Raw genomic sequence first — 22,776 nt, 5'->3', positions numbered from 1 at the left:
GAGAACGTGGCCGTTACCTCCCTGTAATGGAGGTGCAAGGGCCTCTGGGGCAAGCACATCACATCACTGACACACACTGAGTTTATGTGAATGGCTGTTAAGCCACATCTTCTCCATCCTGCCTAGAGCAGTGGTCTTTTGAATCTGAGAGTCCAACGTCCTCGTGGAGCCGGCAGAACCCACGTGGAGCAGGCAGAGGGTAGTAGAATGCAGCGGGCTGCAGTAAGGCAGGGTTGGCGGGCAGCAGGGCCTGTGCAATGCGAGGCAGGAAATGACCTCAGAAGAGCGGCTTCCCCAGCGGAGCGAGGGGCCGGCACTTGGTCAGAGGACAGCCAGGTAAGGAGCTTTGACGACCCTCCACCCCCGGCTCCCTTACCTTCTAGTCGCACCTGCAGAGTCCACGGGGCCTCCCTGGGCCCAGGGTCTCCAGCTTGCCCTTGAACATCACAGAGCATCCCAGGTACCGCTCACAGAGGTCACCCACCACCCTAATATTCCTGGACATGCCCAAGGAGGCTCACACACCCAGGACTCCATCCTGGCACATACCTCAGCCTATCTCTCAGCCTGGGCCACCCTACCATTCCTATGGGTCACCTCTCACTTCCCTGTCACCAGCTTCTCCATATTCAACATACCACTCAGGCATGGACACAGGCCCTTACCCAAAGCACAGCCAACACTAGGGCAAACGTGCCCAAAGCCTTACTAAAGGCCTGAGCAGGAATCACACTGCGGAACAGAAAAGCATTAAAACTGGACCCTGACGGAGTTCCTGTTGAGGCTCAGTGGTAACAAGCCTGACATGTATCCATGAGGACGCAGGTTTGATCCCTGGCCTCCCTCAGTGGGTTAAGGGTCTGGCATTGCCATGAGCTGTGGTGTAGGTTGCAGACATGCCTTGGATCTGGTGTTGCCTCGGCTGTGGTGTAGGCCAGCAGCTGCAGCTCTGATTCAACCCTTAGCCCGGGAACTTCCATATGCTGCTGGTGCGGCCCTAAAAAAGACAAACAAACAAAAAACTGGACCCTGGCACTCAGCGTTCCAGTGGTCCCTGGGCTGGACCCTGCTAAAGGCCACAGGCCTGTCTCTCCCAGCAGGGCTGCCTTTGGACACCTCACTCCAGAGTCAGGACCCCTACTCTCAGCCTTCTCTGGGCTCCACCCAGGTCTTAGCCTCTTTCCCAAACAAATTAATCATCACCCGACAGGGAAGATAACCTATTACACAGTCATGCCTCAAAGTACTCCAGGCCCGAATAGAATTCTGCTATTGCTATTGCAAAACCAAAGGCCCATTAGTGTATTCCCCCAAATATGAGTCAGAAGAGTGCTGGCAGCCTTAGCAGATGACGTGTCTTCTCTCTAGCCATCAAGATTTCAACAAGGTCAGGATGTGTTCTCATCCTGAGGCCCCCACAGCACAGAGCTTTGCAGCCCCAAACCAGGGATGCAAATTATAACTGGAGGAGACCTGGCCGGTGAGCTTAGAGCCTAGGTGGGTTCACAGAACTGTGAGAAGTCACAAACAGAGAGGTACCATAAGCATATGACGAGTCCCCATCAGCCCCAATGGCACACTAGCAGGAGCTCGGACCTGTGGTGGGGACTCCCCACTGGAATAACAAAGGATGCTGGGACAGGCCCTGCCCCGGCCACTTCTGGGTGGGGGCCTCGTTGCACCCAGGGTAGGGAGCATAGGAAGTGGACCCCAGGTCCCTTAACTTACACTTGGGTTTTCATGTTGAGCATAGAGTTTAATTTCTACAGGATGTATTCCATGCTTTACAGCTAATGCCCCTAAAAGGATCAAACTTGGTACATTCAAGGATGTCAAAATAAACATGCACCATAAACACTTGGAGCCGGAGCTGGGAGGCTGGACGCCCCCCCTCTCCGCCCCCGCCCCCGCCCCCCAGGCATGCCAGCCCATCGACATTCAGCACAAGATGCTGTATTGCTTCAATAGGCGAGTGTAATGGGATGAAGTCGGTGACTCGGCAGAGGGTTTTGTCGGGGAACTCGCAGCGGGGGGGCTGTGAAGGAGATGAGGGCAAGCTGATGAGGTGTCCAGGAGGCTGCTGAGTGATCTGAGCCCTGGAAGGCCCTGATCCACCCCCAGGCTCCAGGAAGTGGCCACCCTCAAAGCAGGAGTGGGGGCGAGCAGAGAGGGAGGGGCGGGCGAGGGGTCCGGCTCTGCAGCGGGGAGTCAGGAGGTGTGGGGGAGAGGAAGGGCAGGGGGGTGGTGAAGGTGATACATGTAAGGTTCGAGGATCTTTTACTTAAATAAACAAAATCCTGTTTGAAAAAGGGCTTTTCGAAGGTATAAATGATTTGTCCGGGATGGTGATGAGTAAACCTTAGGGCAGCCCCAGAGCTTTGTAATATATGCTACATATTTGCACATTTTGCTGTTTCTTAATTAGCCCGGGATGGGGGGTATTCAGGACCCTCTTGGATCTTCCCGGAGTTCATCGCCCGCTGGTGTCTCCACTAGTGATTGGTCAGAAGACTCTGGAGGCGAGCATGTAGGTGGCCTGAAGAAGCAGCGTGAGGAGCTTGAAATCCGTGCGTCTTGGCACTTAGGAATCAAAGCAAAAACTGGAAATCCCGGAGAACCGCTTTCATGGGTTCATGTCGCCTGCATGACCCCCTTGGGGAGGTGGGCGTGCAGGGGCCCATCCAGAGTGGAACATCCTGCTCCCTCAGAGCCAGTGGTTGTTTGTTTGTTTCCAAGGCTGTTCTGGAAAGAAGCTGAGGCCCTCAGGGGAATGCCTCCCCACATCCAGACGGGGACAGTCTGGTGCACACCCTCCATGCCTGTAACACGCACGGTCATCCTAGTGCCATGGTGACATCCACCAGCGTCTGGATCACCTGGGCGCGAGCACCAGTAAGGGCAGCCCGCCCACCTGCACGCCCGAGACGCCCCTGCCATCGGCATATGCCGCACACGCGATATTTTTTCTTCCTGGAAAAAAATGGGGCAGGGATAGGAGTAGGGAGGGGAAGGAAAAAGAACAAAATATATCCATTGATAAGTGGAAAATAGAGCATTTGACTTTACATGGTCTCTTTTTAAAAAATACAATTTTGGTTAAAAATACTGATACCACTGGAAGACTCCTAAGGAAAAGTAACAGTGTCTTTCAGCTCGCCTCACGGCACCCACATTCACTCCCCAGAAGCCACCACTTTGAACAGTGTGGGCTATTTCTTCGTGTAACTAAACTGTATGCTTTTAAAGGAAATCTGCACTTTCTTAACAAACGCTAAAGATTCACTTCTGCAAGGGCAGTGTGGCTCCTTCCTGCCCACCTAGCCCCACCCGGCTCTGCATCAAATGGCTTTGGGGCAGCAAGATCCCCCCAGTCCACCTGAGACCCCACCATTAGCCCCCCATGGGGGCAGACCAAGCTGCCTTCTATTTTTTTTTTTGTATGGCCACACCCATGGCAGAGAGAAGTTCCTGGGCCAGGGATTGAATCCAAGCCAGATTCTTTAACCCCCCGTGCCAGGCTGGGGATCAAACCTGGGCCTCCACAGTGACCTGAGCCACTGCAGTCAGATTGGTTCTTGTTTGTTTGTTTGTTTTGTTCTGTATTTTTAGGGCCACACTTGCAGCATATGGAACTTTCTAGGGGTCGAATCAGAGCTGTGGCCACCAGCCTACATTGCAGCCACAGCAACGCAGCATGCGAGCCGCATCCACAACCTATACCACAACTCATGGCAACACAGGATCATTTAACCCACATTCACATCCTTCTGGGTCCTCAGGGTGCACAAGATCCGCCAACAGCTTAGCAATTGGCTGGCATTCAGCGTCTAAGAGCCCCAGGGACTGGCTGGGCCCACATTGACTACTGGCAAACTGCCAGGAAGCCCTGGATGGCCACACCACCTTCAAGGAGGCCCCACTGAGCGGAGGCGGAGGTGGCAGGAGAGGAAAACTGGCCAGGGAGTGGCTGGAGGCAGCGTGCCTGGTGCCTGTCACACTGGTCCAGGCCGAGACAGTGGGGCAGGAGGGGAGGGACAGAGGATTGAAGTGGACAGAGGGGTCATGGCTTGGTGCCTAGTTCATTGTACGTGGAGAAGGAGGCTGAGAACTGTCCCTGAACATGGGAGGGCCTACTTATAAGCAACACAGGGAGCAGAGATGAGGGACATTCCTCTGCCCCCACCAGTCAAGCTCCACCAAAGCCCAGGCTACAGCTCTGCCCAGCATCTCTGGATGACCCAGGGGTCCCCACTGAGTGACCTCCAGTATGACAACTCTAGTTACCCCCCGCCCACCACTCTGCTTTGCATCCCTGCATCTTTGCCTGTGTGCATCCTGCTGTCTGGAAGGTCTTCCCCTTTCCTCACTTGGCTCCTTATATCCTACTCACCCTCCAAGCCCCAGTTCAGTGGCACCTCTTCCAGGCAGCCTTCCCTGAACTCTCTGAACAAGCTAAGTGTTTATTCCCTGTATCTCCACGGCAGTGTGAACACTCCCATCCCTGCTGCTGAAATAACCTCTCAGGTGTGGTCTCCCCTGCGGCGCTGGGTCCCCAGCCCTCACTGCCTCCCAGGGCAAGCCTGGGCCTGGCCCCCAGGAGGGACTCAACAGACGTGTGTTTGTACTTTTGCTTTAAAGAAATTCCCTTTTATTTCCTCTATAAGGGTGGTACATTAGTAATATATTTATGAAAGCCTGGGTGGAAGTGTGGAAGGAAATTTTCCATCCCCGGAGGGTGCGTGTGGGGCTGCATGATCTTGCTCAGCCGGGCTCAGACTTATGTGTCACGTGAGTCAGGAATCATGTGTGAGGCAGCTCTCTGAGGGTTTTTTCCAGTTCAGATCCAGGAAGTGCAAAGAAAGCATACAAGGCCCCCTGGGTCCCTTTAGGGCAGATCATTTTCCCTGAAAATGTCACTTCGACTGCCCGAGTCTCCCCTACCCCCTGGCCCCCGCCCCCCGCCTCCCGCAGGGCACCCTGGCATTGCCAGGAACTGGGAAACATCTCAGCCACGCTGGGAAGAACCCAGAGTGTGGAGTCAGCGAGCCCTGAATTCAGATCTCAGCTCTGCCCCATAGCTGAGCAGCCTTGGGGAACCCATCTCCCCTCTCAGAGCCTCAGTGCCCTCCTCTGTGAAATGGGGGAGGGAGAGAACCCGTCCAGGGAGAGAACTGGGGCGGCGGCGGAGGGGGGTGGGGTGGGTACCAGAGGGAGAGAGAGACAGAGGCAGAAGGAAAAGGGAGCAGAAAGGGTGCAAGACGCTGTCAAGAAACAGAGGAAGGAAGCAGGGAGCGGGTCTGGATGCAGATGCTTGCCAGAAGTCAGGGGCTCCGGGCCTTGGCCACTGGCTGGCTGGGGACCTGCAACCACGCCAGCCCCATCTCAGCCGCTGTCTCCATCTCAATGCTCAGGAACCTTCCTGTCTCCTGGATTGCCTTCCCATCGCAATCCAGACCAGCCCTTTTCCTCTAGGCTGGGAACAAACCCCCTGTTCCTGGGTCTCAAAGTGTGGTCCCAGCAGCAGTGGCAGTGGCAGCAGCAGCAGCAATGTTACCTGGGAACCCGTCAGAGATGCAGATTCTCCAGCTCAACTCAGACCTACCGAATCAGGAGCCCTGTGGTGGGCCCTGCACTGTGTGGTTTAAGATGCCCCTGGGATAATTCTGATGCCTCTAAAGTTGTAAGAATTACTGCTCTAATAAAATACTGCATTCATTCATTCATTCAATGAGCATATACCAAGCCCTGGGTTTCCCTCTGCTGGTTACTGGGAAAGCAGATATGAAAAACCTGGTTCCTCCATGAGGTTGTGGGTTCGATCCCTGCCTCACTCAGTGGGTTAAGGATCTGGCGTTGCTGTGAGCTGTGGTGTAGGTTGCCAGACGTGGCTCGGATCTGGCATTGCTGTGGCTGTGGTTGTAGGCTGGTGGCTACAACTCCAATTAGACTCCTAGCCTGGGAACCTCCATACGCCGCAAGTGTGGCCCTAAGAAAAAAAAAAGACAGAAAGAAAAACCTGGTTCCTGATTTCCAGTTTTGTTTGTTTTTTGTTGGTTGGTTGGTTGGTTGGTTTCTCATTTAGCAATCTATGCTTTGGGGGGATAAGACTAGGAAAGTGAAGCCTTAAGTTGCATGAGACTTGTTTGGACTGCCTAGGAGTGGCTTGGAGGTCAGCGGTCCAGCCTGACCTTGCACGAGAGACCCCCCACCACACTCCCAGCCCTGGGAGCTCCCTCCTCACAGGTGGGGCAGCCAGCTTGGAGGAGGGCGAAGTCTCCTTCACATTGAACCAGAGCCTCCATCTCCTGGCCTTCTTTGGTCTCTCAGGCAGCCCAGGGGGGTGTCTGTCCCCCTCCCCCGGAAACTGCTCAGGTGTGTAGAGGCTGAGCCCAAAGTCGTCTCTCCAGCAGGCCAAACACCCCAGCTCCCTCTGCTGTTTCCAGATGTTTCCATCCCCCCAGCCTTCGTTTGCCTGCCATCAGGCAAAGCGTTCAGCTCACAGGTGAAGTCACTTCCGACCAGGGATTTAGATGTAAAGTCAGGGCTTTGGTCCCAATTTCCCATGAGCCAATTACTCTGGAAAATTCCCCAGGAGGTGCCTGTTAGAGACTGATGCGCCACCAGCTTCCCCTGGGGTTGGGCGGGGCCTGGCTCTGGGAGGAGCACCCGCTGAGGAGGTGGGTTTGAGTCTGGCATCAGTTTCACGAGAGCCATGGGAACTGAGACCCCAGGTAAGAACCGCTCAGTCCCAAAGCCCATCTCGCTGCTCAGGGTCCGGGACTGGGAGCAGAATTGCTGGCAGTGTTTAGAGAGCTGGCCAGGCAGCCTTCTCTCTTTTTGTTTTCCCTGCACGTATGTGTGAGTTTGCCTAAGTTAGTTCTGTGTGTGTGTGTGTGTGTGTGTGTGTGTGTGTGTGTGTGTGATGTCCTGCCTTTGTACTGGTCTCTGGGGAATGCCTGGGGCTGCACACAGCCCTTCCCAGTTGGCTCTGCAGCCTGAGGGGCTCACACAAAGCCACCCGCTGGGGTCTAGTTCCTTGCTTAAAGCCTTCACGTGGCTCCCTATTTTCTCAGGTAGCAGCTTTGGTGAGGTGTCACGGTCTTCTTGGGTTGACTATTATGACCTCCCTCTGTCCAGGGGTTCTTCTTAGGGCTGCACCCCCGGCATATGGACGTTCCCAGGGTAGGGGTCGAATTGGAGCTGTAGCTGCCAGCCTACGCCACAACCACACCAATGCTGGATCTGAGCCACATCTGTGACCTACACCACAGCTCACGGCAATGCCATATGAATCCTTAACCCACTAAGGGAGGCCAGAGATTGAACCTGCCTCCTCATGGATGCTAGTTGGGTTTGTTACTGCTGAGCCACAATGGGAACTTCCTGCCCAGGGCTTTTTAATGGCCCCGGACCACTTAGAGATGCTAATGAAACCACGCACCCTTGCCCAGGAAAATCTAAGTCTGAAACAATTTTGCAAACTGTTTCAGAGGACTCATGGATCCTCCGCGTTGTGGATCCTGGAGTCAGAAGCCCACCCCTGTTCCTATCACACCGCCTTGCTAGCTGCCATCCACCTGGAGAGCAGTCTCCCCAGATTGGCACTAAGCTGGTCCCCACCTCCCTGCTTCTGCTCCCCGTTCCTCCTGCCCAAATGCCTCCCACTGCCCTGGGTTTATCCCTTGTAGCTTCCAGCCCACAGGATCCTCTTCACACTCTGGTCCCGACATCTTAGCCTGTGCAGGTTGGCTGACTGTCCCAGCCAAGGCTTCGGTGCCCTTGCTGGGTGGGAAACTCCTTGGAGTGAATGCTGGGGCACATAGACCTGAGGATAGGATGTGCTAGCCACGGTCAGGTGTTCCACTCTTCCATCTGTGCTGACTCCCCCCAGTTTTATAGACAGAGAAAAGGAGGCTCAGAGAGGTTAAGCAGCGTGTCCAAAGTCCAACTAGAAAGAAAATGGGCATGTATAGCAGGTCTTTCATAATGATTTGGAGTCACTGGTAGGTCAAAGGGCTGTGCCAGGAGTTGCCTGCTGGGAGACCTTTGCTTCAAGGCAGGTTCTGCCTCTGGCCTATGATGGACAGCAGTGGTGCTGGCTTATGTGGCTTGAAATACCGTGTCTGCTCCTCCTCTGGGGAAAAGTTGCACCCAGGAGAGTGGTCTGCTGGGCTGGGTTGCCTTAAAGATGGACGGGAGGGCCTGAGCCTGGTTCTGCTCCCCAGGTGCTCTGAAGGGCCCACTTGCCTCCCTCAGGTAACGTCTGTGGACCTCACATGAGTTCGGGATGTATAGCACACAGGCCACGGCACAACCTCCCCTGTTAGAAACGCCTGGAACAAAGACAAGTTTCCATCATAAGGAATTCTTGTTGTGGCTCAGCAGTAATGAGCTGAGTATCCATGAACTGGACAGTAGCTGTAAGTAGCTGGATAGTAGTGGTAAGTAAGCTGACTAGTATCCATGAGGTTGAAGGTTTGATCCCTGGCCTTGCTCAGTGGGTTAGGGATCCTGAGTTGCTGTGGATGGGTGTAGGCCAGCAGCTGCAGCTCTGATTCAACGTCTAGCCTGGGAATTTCCATAAGCCATGGTATGTGGCCCTAAAAAGCAAAAAATAAAATAAAATAAAATAAGATTCTGGAGTTCCTGTTGTGGTGCAGTGGTTAATGAATCCAACTAGGAACCATGAGGTTGTGGGTTCGGTCCCTGCCCTCAGTGGGTTAACGATCCGGCGTTGCCGTGAGCTGTGGTGTAGGTCGCAGATGTGGCTCAGATCCTGCGTTGCTGTGGCTCTGACGTAGGCCAGTGGCTACAGCTCCAATTGGACCCCTAGCCTGGGAACCTCCATATGCTGCGGGTGAGGCCCTAGAAAAGGCAAAAAGACAAAAAAAAAAAAGGAAAAGAAAAAAGAAAAAAAATAGATTCTGTCATAGAATTGGAAAGGTCATGCAGTTTGTGTTGGGAGGACAAAATCCTCTGCAATTCTAGGCTCTTCTAGGCTCTTCTGGCTGATGTGAGACATGAGACAGATTAATAGGAAAAATATTTTTTTAAAGTTTAACAACATGTATGCGGGGGAGAAACCCCAGAGAACTGAGAAACTCGTCCAAACAGCTGCTGCTCTCACCTTCAATGCCATCTTCCGCTAAAGCAAAGAGGCTGTTGGGGGCACGGGCCTGGGACTTCAAAGGGGCAGAAGGCAGTTCACCTGGAGGTGGAAAGGAAATGGTAAATGAATGTTTGCTGGGCCCCGCAGAGACAATGGGCCACAGAGCGGACCCTGATCTGTAGGCCTTGCCCAGCGTCTCCCACCCCACCTGCCCATGGTCTTAGCGGATCTCTCTGCTGGTAGCTCTACTTCAGGAATAAGCCCTTTATCTAAATTCTTTAGGCAGCTAAGGGGGATCCAAGAAGAAACACTTCTTGAGTCTTCAGTTTCTTAAAAAGGATCATCCTAAATGAATCCTCACACCAAAGAGACATATTTTGGGGTGACTACTTTTTTTTCTTTGTTCTTTTTAGGGCCGCACCTGTGGCCTATGGAAGTTCCCAGGCTAGGAGTCGAATCAGAGATGCAGCTGCTGGCCTACACCACAGCCACAGCAACACTGGATCCAAGCAACATCTGCAACCAACCAGCTTGTGGCAAAGCTGGATCCTTAACCCACTGAGCAAGGCCAGGGATCAAACCTGTATCCTCACAGAGACAACATTGGGTTCCTAACCCACTGAGCCACAAGGGAGACTCCCGGCGTGACTAAATTTGCTCCCTACAGCCTTTGAAATGTCTTCAAGAAATTTCCCAGTTCAGAAGCTGAGTTGGTAGACTGTTCTATCTCTTCAAATCCTTCTCTTAGTCCTGGCAACAGGTCAGTCCCGTCAAATTTACTTCAAGAGGTGGTGATGCAGGTGGGCTCTTAAAGTTAGGCCTATAAGGTGCAATCAGGTATTTAAAAGGATTTAATAAGAGGCAGTTCTATGGGGACAAAAGGAAAACAAAGGTTGGAGCAAGGTATAAATCCAGTGTCTGAGTCCTGAGAGCTGCCAGTTGAAAAGATTTCTAGATGTCAGGGTTGAAGCATTTTGGCAGTTTGAAATGTCTCTGATGATGTCATCAGACGTTCAGGTTAACTTTCGGAGTGGCTCACATAGCAACAAGCATGAAGTTTGTCCAAACACAGGCTATTGTGGTGACCTCTCAAGTTTATATCGAATTGTTCAGCGTCCATTTGCAGGGCTTCAGGAAAAGGGCAACTCCGATTCTCAATGATTCCAAGTCAAAAGTGGGAGAAAAACTGGTAGCATTAGTTTGCAAAGTTGTAGCCAAATAGTTGAGAAACCTAGAAGAATTCAGAATCTAGTCCAATTTACAGGTAGAAAAACCAGACTTCAAAGATAATTAACGGAGCTAGACTCTAATATTCACAAATATGTATTATCGTTTCATTGAAACACACTTTTTTTTCCTCTCGAAAATCACCGCATTTCTACTCAAGATAGCCAAACCCGGGACTAATTTGTTTGCAAAATAAGTTTAGTTCATTAAACTTGGCCTGATTATTTATATAAGTCCAGCAAGAATAGCAATTGATGATATAGGTTCTTTTAAATCTGCTTTGTTGGAACTATTCCTAAAGAATCTCCAGATTGAACTTTTAATAGCCTTCTGAGGCCAGGAAGCCATGCCAAGAACTTGCCATCAGACTCACCTGTAATACTTATAGATTTGGGTGAATTCCTTCCCTCTTGAGGTCCCCTGAATACCCTGAGGTTGCCATGCCTGCCAGAAACTGACCTTCCTTATTCACTTGGTGAGGCACTGGGAGGCTGTAAATAAGGTGCCAGGCTAATTTTCCGAGGGGCTTTATAGCTGCATAAAGACAACCTCAGTTCCTTAAAGCTATCTGGTCATATCTGAGTCTATGCATATTCTCAAATATGACATCCCAATCAAAACAAATAAAACTATTGTTTCCAAGTGTGTCCTGTTACAAAGAGAACAGGTGATTATTATTATTTTGTCTTCCCCCGAGCCAGGAATTGAGCCTGCGCCATGGCAACAACCCAAGTCACTGCAGTGACAAGGCCAGATCCTTAACCCTCTGCACTACAAGAGAACTCCAAGGAGAACAGACTCTTAGTGCACTTATGTAAATAACTATATTGCCATGAAAATAAGAATACTCACTAAGATTTTGTAAATTCTAGAGGGATCAGGTAGGGGGAAAAAAAACGAATGTTTTCAATTCTGCTTACAAAAAGTACAAGTTACAAAATTGCTGTAAACCATAGCTTAAGAGGAAAGGTCTTTTTTTTTTTTTTGCTTTTCAGACAAAAAGTCATAAAAATTATAACTGTATTTAACAGTTTCAGTCCCATGTAATTAGTTCTTGTTGACCTTGATCTTTTGTTAGCACATTCAGGACACCTTCAGAAGCCTTCCCATTAGAGTTCTGTAATTTCTTACCCACTTCAGTGGTATGATCTGAAAGTTTTCAGAAATCTACATTTGTCAAAAAGTCCTTATGAAGCTTCTTGAAGATAGAGCACTTTTGAAAGGCACCAACCTAAAATAATAACTGCATAAATGACAAAAAACTTAAAATGTCATAGTTAAAGATCTGAGTACAATGCAACTGACAAGGAAATTTGGTTATTTCTGTGATTTTTAAGATAATAACTGGAATTAAGACTAGTAACATTACATAAGGACACATCTGAATTTTAAGAATTTTATATAATTTCTAGAACATTGATATTAATAACATTTACTCATCCAAAATAACCTAAGAAGGTTTATCATCATTTAGTTGACAATGCTGCCCATGTAATTTATTTAACATATGAAATAAGCCTATTTAATCTAATATCTCTGTTTGAGATTTTTCAAGAGTCCTCTAAAAAAAAATCCCAAAGCTAAATAGAGGTCAAAGGACTTCATTTAGAATTTGATTTGAGGAAGTTTGTCAAAAATATCAAAAGGTTTTAGGAGTTCCCATCGTGGCTCAGTGGTTAATGAATCCAACTAGGAACCACGAGGTTATGGGTTTGATCCCTGGCCTCGCTCAGTGGGTTAAGGATCTGGCGCTGCCCTGAGCTGTGGTGTAGGTTGCAGATGTGGCTCGGATCCCGCGTTGCTGTGGCTGTGGTGTAGGCCAGTGGCTACAGCTCCAATTAGACCCCTAGCCTGGGAACTTCCACATGCCGTGGGTGTGGACCTGGAAAAGGCAAAAAGACAAAAAAAAAAAAAAGGTTTTAAAACACTTGGTCAAATGGGATGATGGGTCACTGTGAAAAATAGTTAGCTATCCATTTAATCAAAGTGACAAAGACGTCACAGGCAAGTACAGAAAGTAAAATAGGAGTTCCCGTCATGGCGCAGTGGTTAACGAATCCGACTAGGAACCATGAGGTTGCGGGTTCGGTCCCTGCCCTTGCTCAGCGGGTTAACGATCCGGTGTTGCCATGAGCTGTGGTGTAGGTTGCAGACGCGGCTCGGATCCCGTGTTGCTGTGGCTCTGGCGTAGGCCAGTGGCTACAGCTCCGATTCGACCTCTAGCCTGGGAACCTCCATATGCCGTGGAAGCGGCCCAAGAAATAGCAAAAAGACAAAAAAAAAAAAAGAAAGTAAAATAACTGTTTAAAAAAAACATTAGCTCTTATAATATTGAAAAGATTCAGCTTAAGCAATTAAAGGCCTGATAAAAACAACGTAGGAAATTACTTTGCTAAAACATAAAATCTCTTATTTTTAGGCAGACGACTCAAAGGTAAAAAAAATATTTTACAAATTTTTATCAAGAGCAGAGTTTTGTCTTTTTAACAGAAAACAAGATTCTAATTTCGTACCAGCTTACTTTATATATTAAAATTCATTCACTCAATTAAATTTATTCTAATCTTAGCCAGTCCTGAGCACATATAAAACTCTTTTCTCAAGGTTCTTTCTTCCACAGGCCTTCTATAACTCTTTTTTTACATTCAGACTTTGTCCTATGCTTTCCCTCTCTTTTTCACCTCTTTTTAAGACAAAATTACTTTATTTTCCCTTAACAAAATGCATTCCCATTGCCTACACCTTTTAAAAATGTCCTTACATATGAAGATGTTTTCCTTATTAATTTTAGTAGTTTTGTTACAGAGTAATTAGAATTCTTAACCCTTGGAAATCTTAATTTCTAGTGAAAAACTAAAAAGTAAGCAATAGTGAACTGTTTTTTATACCAGTAATTTAAAATACATTCATATTGTATAATGTATTTTTACATGTATTATATTTATTAGAAACAATTCATTTCTAGAAACATCTATTTCCTCATAGCATAATTTTTTTCTTTTTTTCAATGCAATATAATCCATGTTTCTAACAGACCCAAATATCTTTAGGTTTTTGTAATAAGATGACAAAAGTAAACTTAGACTTGTTCAGCAATTAATGTTTCAGTATTTTATTTTATTTGGAAATGATGTAAGCATTCAATGAATTCCCATCATTCAACTTAGAACAATTCTAAAGTTTTAAGTTACTAAAAGATTTTGGAAACTATGTTAAGTCTCATCCCATTTATATTTATCTAAATCATTTGTCCCCAACAATTATGTTTAGCTACCCATAAAAATCTCATAAGACATTAGGCAAAGTCAGCCGTCATCCCAAGTTATTTTTCTTGCTGAAAAACTTTGTAACAGAAATAACATGAACTTATTTGACTAGTAAACGCAGATGGAATAAAAGTTTTATATTTAATGCTGAATAACTCTAAAGACATGCTTATTTTAACCAAAACAATAACTTTAAATTTGCTTTTATATACTAAAATATATACTAAAGGTTAATCTTAGGTCATGCAAACTTGAAAAATATTTGGGTTCATCTGTTATAGTTAGAAATATTTAATTCATAAGTGCTTACTTTTAAGTCAATTAAATAGAGCTATTTTACAAGTTAATTTTGGCAACACCATCAGAAGGTAGAAAATCCTCTATAACATACACACATGACATATAGACAGAGATAGCCAGAGACCTCACAGCTTTCATTTGAAATTTTAGTTACCAATCAGGTACAACAATGTAAAATTCACTATTTATAAATAACAGAATAAGATAAGTTTATTCACTCCAATGGCAAAGGTCTTTTACTATTTGTGGAAAGGACTTAATATTTGTATTTGTCCTTGATAAATAATTAAGGAGGCTAGGATTAGATTTCGGGTGAGGGAACTTTCCAGCAGTTTGTACTTTTGAAAAGGACTCTCTCTCTTTTTTTCTTTCAAGTTCAACCAATTGAGTTAATGGGGCTCAGTTTAAGGTGACTGAAGGCTGTGCTTACATTTCTGGTTTTCTTTTTTTTTTTTGTCTTTTCTGTCCTTTTAGGGCCACACTCTTGGCATATGGAGGTTCCTAGGCTAAGGGTCTAATCGGAGCTACAGCTGCTGGCCTACACCACAGCCACAGCAACATGAGATCCGAACCGCATCTGCAACCTACACCATAGCTCATGGAAAAGCTGGATCCTTAACCCACTGAGTGAAGCCAGGGATTGAACCTGCAACCTCATGGTTCCTCGTCGGATTTGTTTCCGCTGCGCCACGACGGGAACTCCACATTTCTGATTTTGTACAGATTTGCAAGACAGAGACAATTGCTTTCAATTCCCCAAAGAACAGGCCAACCCCCTAATTTATATCAAAAGGCTGACCTGCCCTTCCAACTTACTTTATTTAATTTGCTTATTTATATTAGAGAGAAGATTTCCAACTAAAATGGAAATCAACAGATTTCTATGTTCTAGAATGTCACAGTTCAATGTGTCATACCTTCAAAAGTCCACACAAGGCGTTCAACAAAGGCCCTCTTTATAAGAGCTCAAGTCCCCCCCAGACCAATTCACCCAAGGGGCAAAAAGCTTCCACTATTGCACCTATCAGGTCCAAGTATTAGCCCCCAGTTTTCATCTCACATTGCATGGGCTCAGGTTCTCATCAGCATGTTTAATTAACATTGCCCAAAGGATGGAATTTATATGCCCACCTGGTCTTAGACTATCAAGCAGTGGAAACCATTCCACTGAGAATGGAATTCTCCAGTGAGACCCCACGTCCACCCCCACAAAATATTCAGGCAGAAGAGACAGCACCACCTTACATAAAGCCCATTCAAAATGCCAATTTTCTTAAAAGCTTTCACCTTAATTCATCAACTCTTCTACCTTTGACCATAGTCCCCATTAGGACCCCATCCAGAGGTCTCAGTCCCACAGTACTGGGTGGGAGACGTGTTCCCAGCCAGACACAACATCCTTGTCCATAAGACATTCAGGCAACATCGTTTAACCTCTTCATGTAACACCTCAAACATTTCAACCTTCATAATCTTATCAACCCTTGTACTTTTTGCTTTTCTTCGTCTCATTGTCGTCTGAGTCAGGGTTCCATTAATGGGTTTTGGTATCTCAGCTTGTGAGTTTCCAGCATCAAGGAGTCCCAGAAACGTCTCTTCATCCCCTAGCTATTTACCCACTCTTGCATAAAAGGTTTTGGGTCCACAGGAAGGGGGCAAGCCAAGGGACCCAGGCCATTTGCCAATTTTTTTTTTTTTTTTAATAAACACACCCACGACACATAGAAGTTCCTGGGCCAGGGATTGAATGCGAGCCACAGCTGGAACCAATACTGCAGCTGCGGCAACGCTGGATCTTTTAACCACTTCACTGGGCTGGGGATCAAACCCACACCTCTGCAGCAACCTGAGCTGCTGCAGTTGGGTTCTTAACTCACTGATCACAGAGGGGCCTCCCCTGTTGTCAATCTTTTTTTTGTTTTGTTTTTGTTTTTGTCTTTTTGCCATTTCTTGGGCCGCTCCTGCGGCATATGGAGGTTCCCAGGCTAGGGGTCGAATCAGAGCTGTAGCTGCCAGCCTACGCAGCAACACAAGATCCAAGCCATGTCTGCGACCTACACCACAGCTCACGGCAATGCCGGATCCTTAACCCACTGAGCAAGGCCAGGGATTGAACCCGCAACCTCATGGTTCCTAGTCAGATTCGTTAACCACTGGGCCACAACGGGAACTCCTGTTGTCAATCTTTAACTCGATTAATTGACTTACTCATTGCCCCAAGTCATCATTGGTCAGGTTTCTCATGATAACGTTTGCCTTCCAGTTTAAAAAACTCCAAACTGGAGAAACATCATCCAGTTTTTTTTCTTCTATGCACGTTAACAGCTTTAAGCAAAGTTTTAGGTTTCTTTGGAGGCAAACTATATTCAAGAGGGACACAGAGGGAGGCTGAGGACTGTGGTATTTTACAGTGTCCCTTGTGGCATGGACATATCTTTGAGATCGGCAGGTGACATAGTGTGGCTCTAACCCACCCCATAACCAACTTGTCCTTTCACAGGTGCCTTCTTGAGATGGCAAGTGCCCTGATGGCCTTAAATGCTCAACCAATATCCACCAGCGGCCCAGCTGTGCCTGTAAGATATTCCTTGCCAATAGCTCTTATCTTGTACATATGAACTCATGGCAAAGTTTGTCTAAATATAGATGCTGGTTTTCTGGTAAGACCTTCGAACTCACCAGTCTGCAGGGCTAGGCTGCACAACAGGCTTAAAGGGCCTATGCCTGCATCCTGCCGGATGGAATTTCCTTCTTATGACAAACAACACAATAGACAGAGATACAGAAAAACAATAACCATCTTTGGGAGGAAAAGGATCAACAAATCCAGAGCACTCTGCCGATTTTCAAACCAAGAGTTGCTGGGTCCAAGGAACTAGCTCCACAGATATTTTCTCCTGTTAATTTAATTGTAGAAAAGAGACAAAGGGCTCTGGTCACTCTCACTTCCACCAGACCCGCAAGCAGAGATCTGGGAGGCTGACCAACAGGTAAGAACTCGAACTAGCTGCCCGCTTTCATCAGTTGTCCACGGATTTCTCAGCTGCAGCAGCTTCAGGGTGAGTAGTATCCAGCCAGTAAAACTGAGTCCTCAGACTGTGCCAACAACTGTCACAAAGGAAGCAATTTTCCTCTGTCCTTCTAGATTCTTCTGGCTGGTCTAAGAATCGAATTGACATGAGACAGATTAGCAGGATAAAACAAAACAGAAGTTTAATAGCATATACACATAGGAGAGAATTAGAAGCCAACACGCAAAACAAAAAATGCTGATTGTGTTATGCTAAGACTATATATATATATAAAATTTCATATATATATTTAATATTTCATGTATATATATTTTTTGCTGCACCCACAGCATGAAGAAGTTCCTGGGTCAGGGATTGAACCTGAGCCACAGCAAGGACACCATCAAGTCCTTAACCACTAGGTCACCAGGGAACTCCGAAAGGATAATATGTTTGACTTCTGTTACCCTTCACTACCCCTTTTGAGAATGTTGGTGAAGTATTGTTATCACCTCATATTTTCAGTTTAAACAATGCAAGCCATGCTGTATTTGAGCAAGGGCAGTGGCCATGCATGGCTGGATCATAGGGACATGGTGGGGATCAGGGACGTGAGGCTGAGAGGGTCCTCAAGACCAGGAAAAGGGATCGGACCTGAGCCCTCATGTAAGGACCCTGACCTGGGAGTACCCCTGTGACATCCCACCACAAACTTTGATCCCTCCACTAGGATCCAGGCACCAAACAAGACAGAACAATACACCTTTAGGGCCAGGGCACCATCAGCTGTAGCTCCCTGTTGTGTTTTTTTGTTTTTTTTTCCTCTTCTCACTTTAGTTGTATCTTCTCTCTTTTTTTTCTTAGTTAGGCTGACTGGAGGCTTATCAATTTTATTGATCTTTTCAAGAACAAGCTTTTGATTTTGTTAATTTTCTCTATCAATTTCCTATTTTCAATTTCATTGATTTCTTCTCTAATTGATATTATTTTCCTTCTTTAGATTTCATTTTCTCGTCTTTTCCTAGTTTTCTGAGGGTGGAGGCTTAGATTATTGACTGATTTTAGGTCTTTCTTCTTTTCTAATACATTCAATGTACTACATTTCCCAGCTTTCACTGAATCCCACAAATTTTGACAAGTTACATTTTTGCCTAGTTGATGAAATGGGAGAGGGCCTTTTTCAGGTATCTGTCAAAATTCCTGAAACTTGGAGTTCCCGTCGTGGCAGAGCGGTAATGAATCTGACTAGGATCCATGAGGATGCAGGTTCCATCCCTGGTCCCACTCAGTGGGTTAAGGATCCAGCATGGCCGTGAATTGTGGTATAGGTCACAGATGTAGCTTGGATCCTGCATTGCTCTGGCTGTGGTGTAGGCCAGCAGCTGCAGTTCCGATCGGACTCTTAGCCTGGGAACCTCCATGTGCCTCGGGTGCGGCTCTAAAAAGTTTAAAAAAAAAAATTCCTGAAACTTGTGGTATAGTCAAGGGAAGAAGGGTGGGGCTAGAAGGACCTAGACACAGGAAAGGTTGGTGCTGATGGGAAGGGTGGCTGCACAGAGGGACCGGGTGTCCTGGGCAGAGGTAAGTGAAAGAAGAGTGGGAAGCCTCTTGCATGCTCCACAAATTTGCCAGATTGTTCTCTTCCTTTCCACCCTACAGGAGACACAGGTAAAAGCAGAGGTGACCCCTCTGATCTAAAGTGGCCTGCCTGTCACTCTCTCTCATCTGCTTGTAGCTCTCACTACTGTTTAGCATGATCTGGTGTATTTATTTGTTAGGGCTCATTGTCCAGCTTCCAGAGCCAGAGCAGGAGCTCTGTGGAGCAGGGCCCTTGTTGTTCCAACCTCAGTACACAGAGCAATGCCTGGCACACAGTAAATGTTTGTTGAATGACTGAATGAGAGGCCAGAGACTAAGAATCAGATCCTTTTTTTTTTGCCCTGGTGGCCTCTAGACTCCACTCACAGAGGAGACGAGTTTCTGGCTGGGCAGACTTCAAGTCAGGTCCCTCCACCTGAGCAGCCTTTCCTGACTGGTTGGCCGTCTGAGCACTCACCGGCAGTGACCAAAAGTCAGCTGCACGTCATAGGCGGTGATGTCCTCATTTCCTAAGTGCCTCTTGGCAGCCTCCTTAACTTTGCCCATTCCAAGCTCATTGCCTTTGTCACTGACCCCTCGAGGGAAGGGGAACTCAGCCAAGGTACAGAATCAGCTAAAAAGGGGGCGGGGGGGGTTCATCTGTGGCTCAGGGTGGGGAGAGGCCTCGGCTCTGGATAGGACGGCCAGGAGCTGTTGTGTTTCTTCAGGTATTCTAGAAATGTCTCTAGTTAAAAATGAGAGGACGTTTGAAACTCGCTAAACCTACTGGGTCATGTTCTCCAGTCACAGACGGAGCACCCCCTATGCTGAAGGTGCCAGGTCCACGGCAGATGGCCACACTCAGAACCTCCTCTCCTTTCCAGTGGCTCCTGCTCAGGCAGAGGCCACATGGCCCTGAATGCCATTAGTGTGACAGATTAATGTGACAGTCTGTTGGCAGAAGGGAACTGGTATAGTTTTTATTATTATTATTATTACTTAATGAATTTTATTGCATTTATAGGTGGACAACAGTCATCACAACCAAATGTTACAGCATTTCCATCCCAAGTCCTCAGCGCACCCCCCCACCCCCCAACCTGTCTCTTTTGGAAACCGCATACTATAGTTTATTAATGTCAATTCTGTAATCTACGCACAGCCTTCGGTTTAAAGGATGTGAAGTGTTTGTGTGTCAGTTAATTTTAACCAGATGGGCATCTGGTTAACACCTGAAATAGCCTAATCATGAATACACCCCCCCCCCCCCCCCCCCCCGAGGAGTGGCCAATTAGCATTTGAAAGAGACCACAAGGCTAAAAGCCAATCTGACCAGCACCACCTTTGTCAATTAGCATAATAAATGTTAGACTAAGTAAATGCTAGAAATTATTTAATTCACTGGTGAAATAAACGGTGTTCAAGATAGGTGAGCTGACCCCCTCACCACTCCCCTGGATGACACAACTGTAGTCCACCTCGGAGTTCCCGTCGTGGAGCAGAGGAAATGAATCTGACTAGGAACCATGAGGTTGCGGGTTCGATTTCTGGCCTTGCTCAGTGGGTTGAGGATCCAACCTTGCCATGAGCTGTGGTGTAGGTCACGGATGTGGCTCAGATCTGGTGTTGCTGTGGCTGTGGTGTAGGCCAGCAGCTATAGCTCCGATTAGACCCCTAGCCTGGGAACCTCCACATGCCAAGGGTGTGGCTTTAAAAGGACAAAAAGGACCAAAAAACCCTACAAGACTGTAGCCCACCTAATTCTCGGGGCAGAGCTTCCGTGCCTGCTGGCTTGCATCTCTCACAGGTGTCCTATCTTAATAAATCTATTTCTTGCCTATCAAAAAAAAAAAAGGTGAATTGGCTAAAAATAATTACCAGGCAACTCCACCCTTGCAGAAACAAGATGAAAAAAATCTAACAAGCCTAGCATCGTGTACCCTTGGCAGTGATGCTCTCGGAACACCATTTGGTCCTGTGTCCAGGTATTTCTGGAGGATTCTGTAGACTAGAAGTCAGCTGAACCTGCCTCTGGAAGGTGGCTGCAGCTGCCTCAAGAAAACCATTCACCAAGGGCTTGCCCAAGTGCCTCAAGAACAGAAGGCCAGGCCTTCTGAGCCTACCGCGTGGGCATATGACTGTTTTGGTATCTGTTTCTACAAACATATGGAAGAATTACACCAGCGGCGAGCATTCGTCATGTGATGGTAGAAAATGGCCTAGAGCTGACTCTCCTTGGGCATCAGAGACCTGCTGGTCTACACTATAGCCACAGCAACACGGGATCCAAACCTCATCAGCAACGTACACTGCAGATCTCAGCAACACTGCATCCTTAAACCACTGAATGAGGCCAGGGATCAAACCCACATCCTCATGGATACTAGTCAGGTTCGTTTCTGCTGAGCCACAGCCGGAGCTCCCCTATCTCAGAAGGAGCGTGAGTGACCGGATGCCTTTGGTTTGCACCCTGAGGATTTTTCTCCGAACAGTTTTCTAGATCCATGACAGCCCACTGAATGAAGGAATACCACCTGCCCCTGGCCTCCATGTCTTGTCTACATCTGTCTCTGCTGTTCGGCATCCATACAGTTCATCGTGTTTGCTCCCAGGGTGTCCTGTCCAGGGCCCTGTTGTCCTCACTTTACAGAATCCTTGAGAGGCGTAGGACCTGGGGAGTAAGCAGTAGGAGGTGGGGGGTCTCAATTCTCAGTTGAGTGCGATTCCCTGCTGCCTGGGGACCCAAGGAATAGCCATGTCGATGGATCAGAGGAGAGAAAGGAGCATTGAGGGAGGGTAGCTCTGCTGAGCAGGGGCTGTGGGCAGCCACGGAGGGTCTCAGGCTCCTCAGGGGTCCAGGGGCCCATGGGGGACAGTTCGAAAGTACAAACAGCCAGCCCCACCTGCTTCCCCCCGGATCCTGGGGGCTTCATTAGGGGGATCAGCGCAGATGGGGGGTCCACTCAGCGGGGGAAGAGTGTGTGCCCTGCAGCACTTTTGGTCCCCGCTGGCCCCTCTGGAGGCAGAAACCCCTTCCTCTCCACTGTGGGAGCCCCCCACCCCCACCCCCCAGATCTTGGGTCCTGGCCTGCCCGCCCAGCCCAGAGAGGCAGGAAGCAGAAGCCAGCCACCCTTCGGGACACACACCCAAGGCAGCTTCTGGGAAAGACCAGGGCGATTGGCAGAAATCTACTTAGCCGGGAAGGCTTTCATTGTCTCCTCAAAACCTCAAAAGCCAAAGGCAACTAATGAGTCTGGGAAACACTCTGAAGTTTCTGAATGGAGAAAGCGAATAAATATGGAATGACAAACATGCCTTAATTCCTCCAGGGTCTGGTTCCCACCCCAGGGGAGGAACGCTGGTATTCTATCAGCCTTTGAGAAATTCATAAAGGCAATGGGATTCCATGTCAGGCATTTCCAGTAGGGCCCTAGTTCTACCAACGCTAATTAACCAGGCAGCCTCCAGATACCTCCCCAGGTCTCATTTTTGGAAACTACCCCTGCCTTACTACGGGTTTTAAACAATGCAATGGTTGTGAAACCTCTTTGAAAACTATCAAATTCTGGAAAACACAAATGTCATATCATGACGTTATTTGCCATCAAAATACGACACGCATCACAAATTTAAGAAAGATTAAAAAATGAACACCTTCATAGGATGACACCAAATACACATGGCACATTCAGCCTGTTCCTACCAAAATAATAATATCATGCCTTGACTTCATTCCTGTCGTTATTTGACTATTTGTTTGAATGTTTTAGAGTTGGACAATTAGAATATGCTCGGTTAAGCGTCATTTCCCTTTCCTGCTCATGGGAACAGTGGATTTCTAAATGACAGAGTCATTACCGACTATACTGGCCACAATGAACAAACAGCATCACCAAAGTGAGATACAATGGTCCCACATGACCCCTTCCTGTCACGTGTTCAACAATCAGTAACAAGGCTCAGAGGGCTGACATGTCCCTTTCAGATTCCCAGTGCCTGGCTTACCTCGACGAGATTCCAGGAATCCTCTGTGATCTGAAAGGATTATCCACAGGGTCCACCAAGGGCTGGATCTTCATCTCCCAGCATTGTAGTAATTGCCACGCACAACCCTTCCCGGGAGCTCGATGGCCACCAGATGGTCGAACCTGCCAGGGGGCAAGGGCACAGGGTCCTTCCAGAAAGCCAAGTGCCCGGCTGGGTCATGCCATCCTGTGTTTGGGCCAAGGACCCTTCGCTCTGCGCTTCTTTCATTCCTACAGAACTTGGTTGAACATCTACTGT

The 22,776-nt window shown here is 47.7% G+C and overlaps 1 protein-coding gene across 1 annotated transcript in view; it reads right to left on the bottom strand.

Moving 5' to 3' along the window:
• Positions 1 to 2,834: 2,834 nt before the first annotated feature.
• The window catches only part of DGLUCY (D-glutamate cyclase), a 123,040-nt gene continuing 103,098 nt past the window's right edge, over positions 2,835 to 22,776 (bottom strand). Inside the window, 10 exon segments of the mRNA XM_047797550.1 lie at positions 2,835 to 2,893; positions 2,896 to 2,970; positions 6,576 to 6,780; positions 8,182 to 8,333; positions 9,128 to 9,208; positions 9,313 to 9,395; positions 18,970 to 19,087; positions 20,833 to 20,834; positions 22,498 to 22,576; positions 22,579 to 22,640. Of these exon segments, the coding sequence (XP_047653506.1) occupies positions 2,835 to 2,893; positions 2,896 to 2,970; positions 6,576 to 6,780; positions 8,182 to 8,333; positions 9,128 to 9,208; positions 9,313 to 9,395; positions 18,970 to 19,087; positions 20,833 to 20,834; positions 22,498 to 22,576; positions 22,579 to 22,640 (916 nt within the window).

This window comes from Phacochoerus africanus, chromosome 9, assembly GCF_016906955.1.
Source record: "Phacochoerus africanus isolate WHEZ1 chromosome 9, ROS_Pafr_v1, whole genome shotgun sequence".
NCBI lineage: Eukaryota > Metazoa > Chordata > Mammalia > Artiodactyla > Suidae > Phacochoerus > Phacochoerus africanus.
The sequence above is the reverse complement of the archived record's forward strand: the minus strand, read 5'-3'. Positions and strand labels throughout refer to the sequence as shown.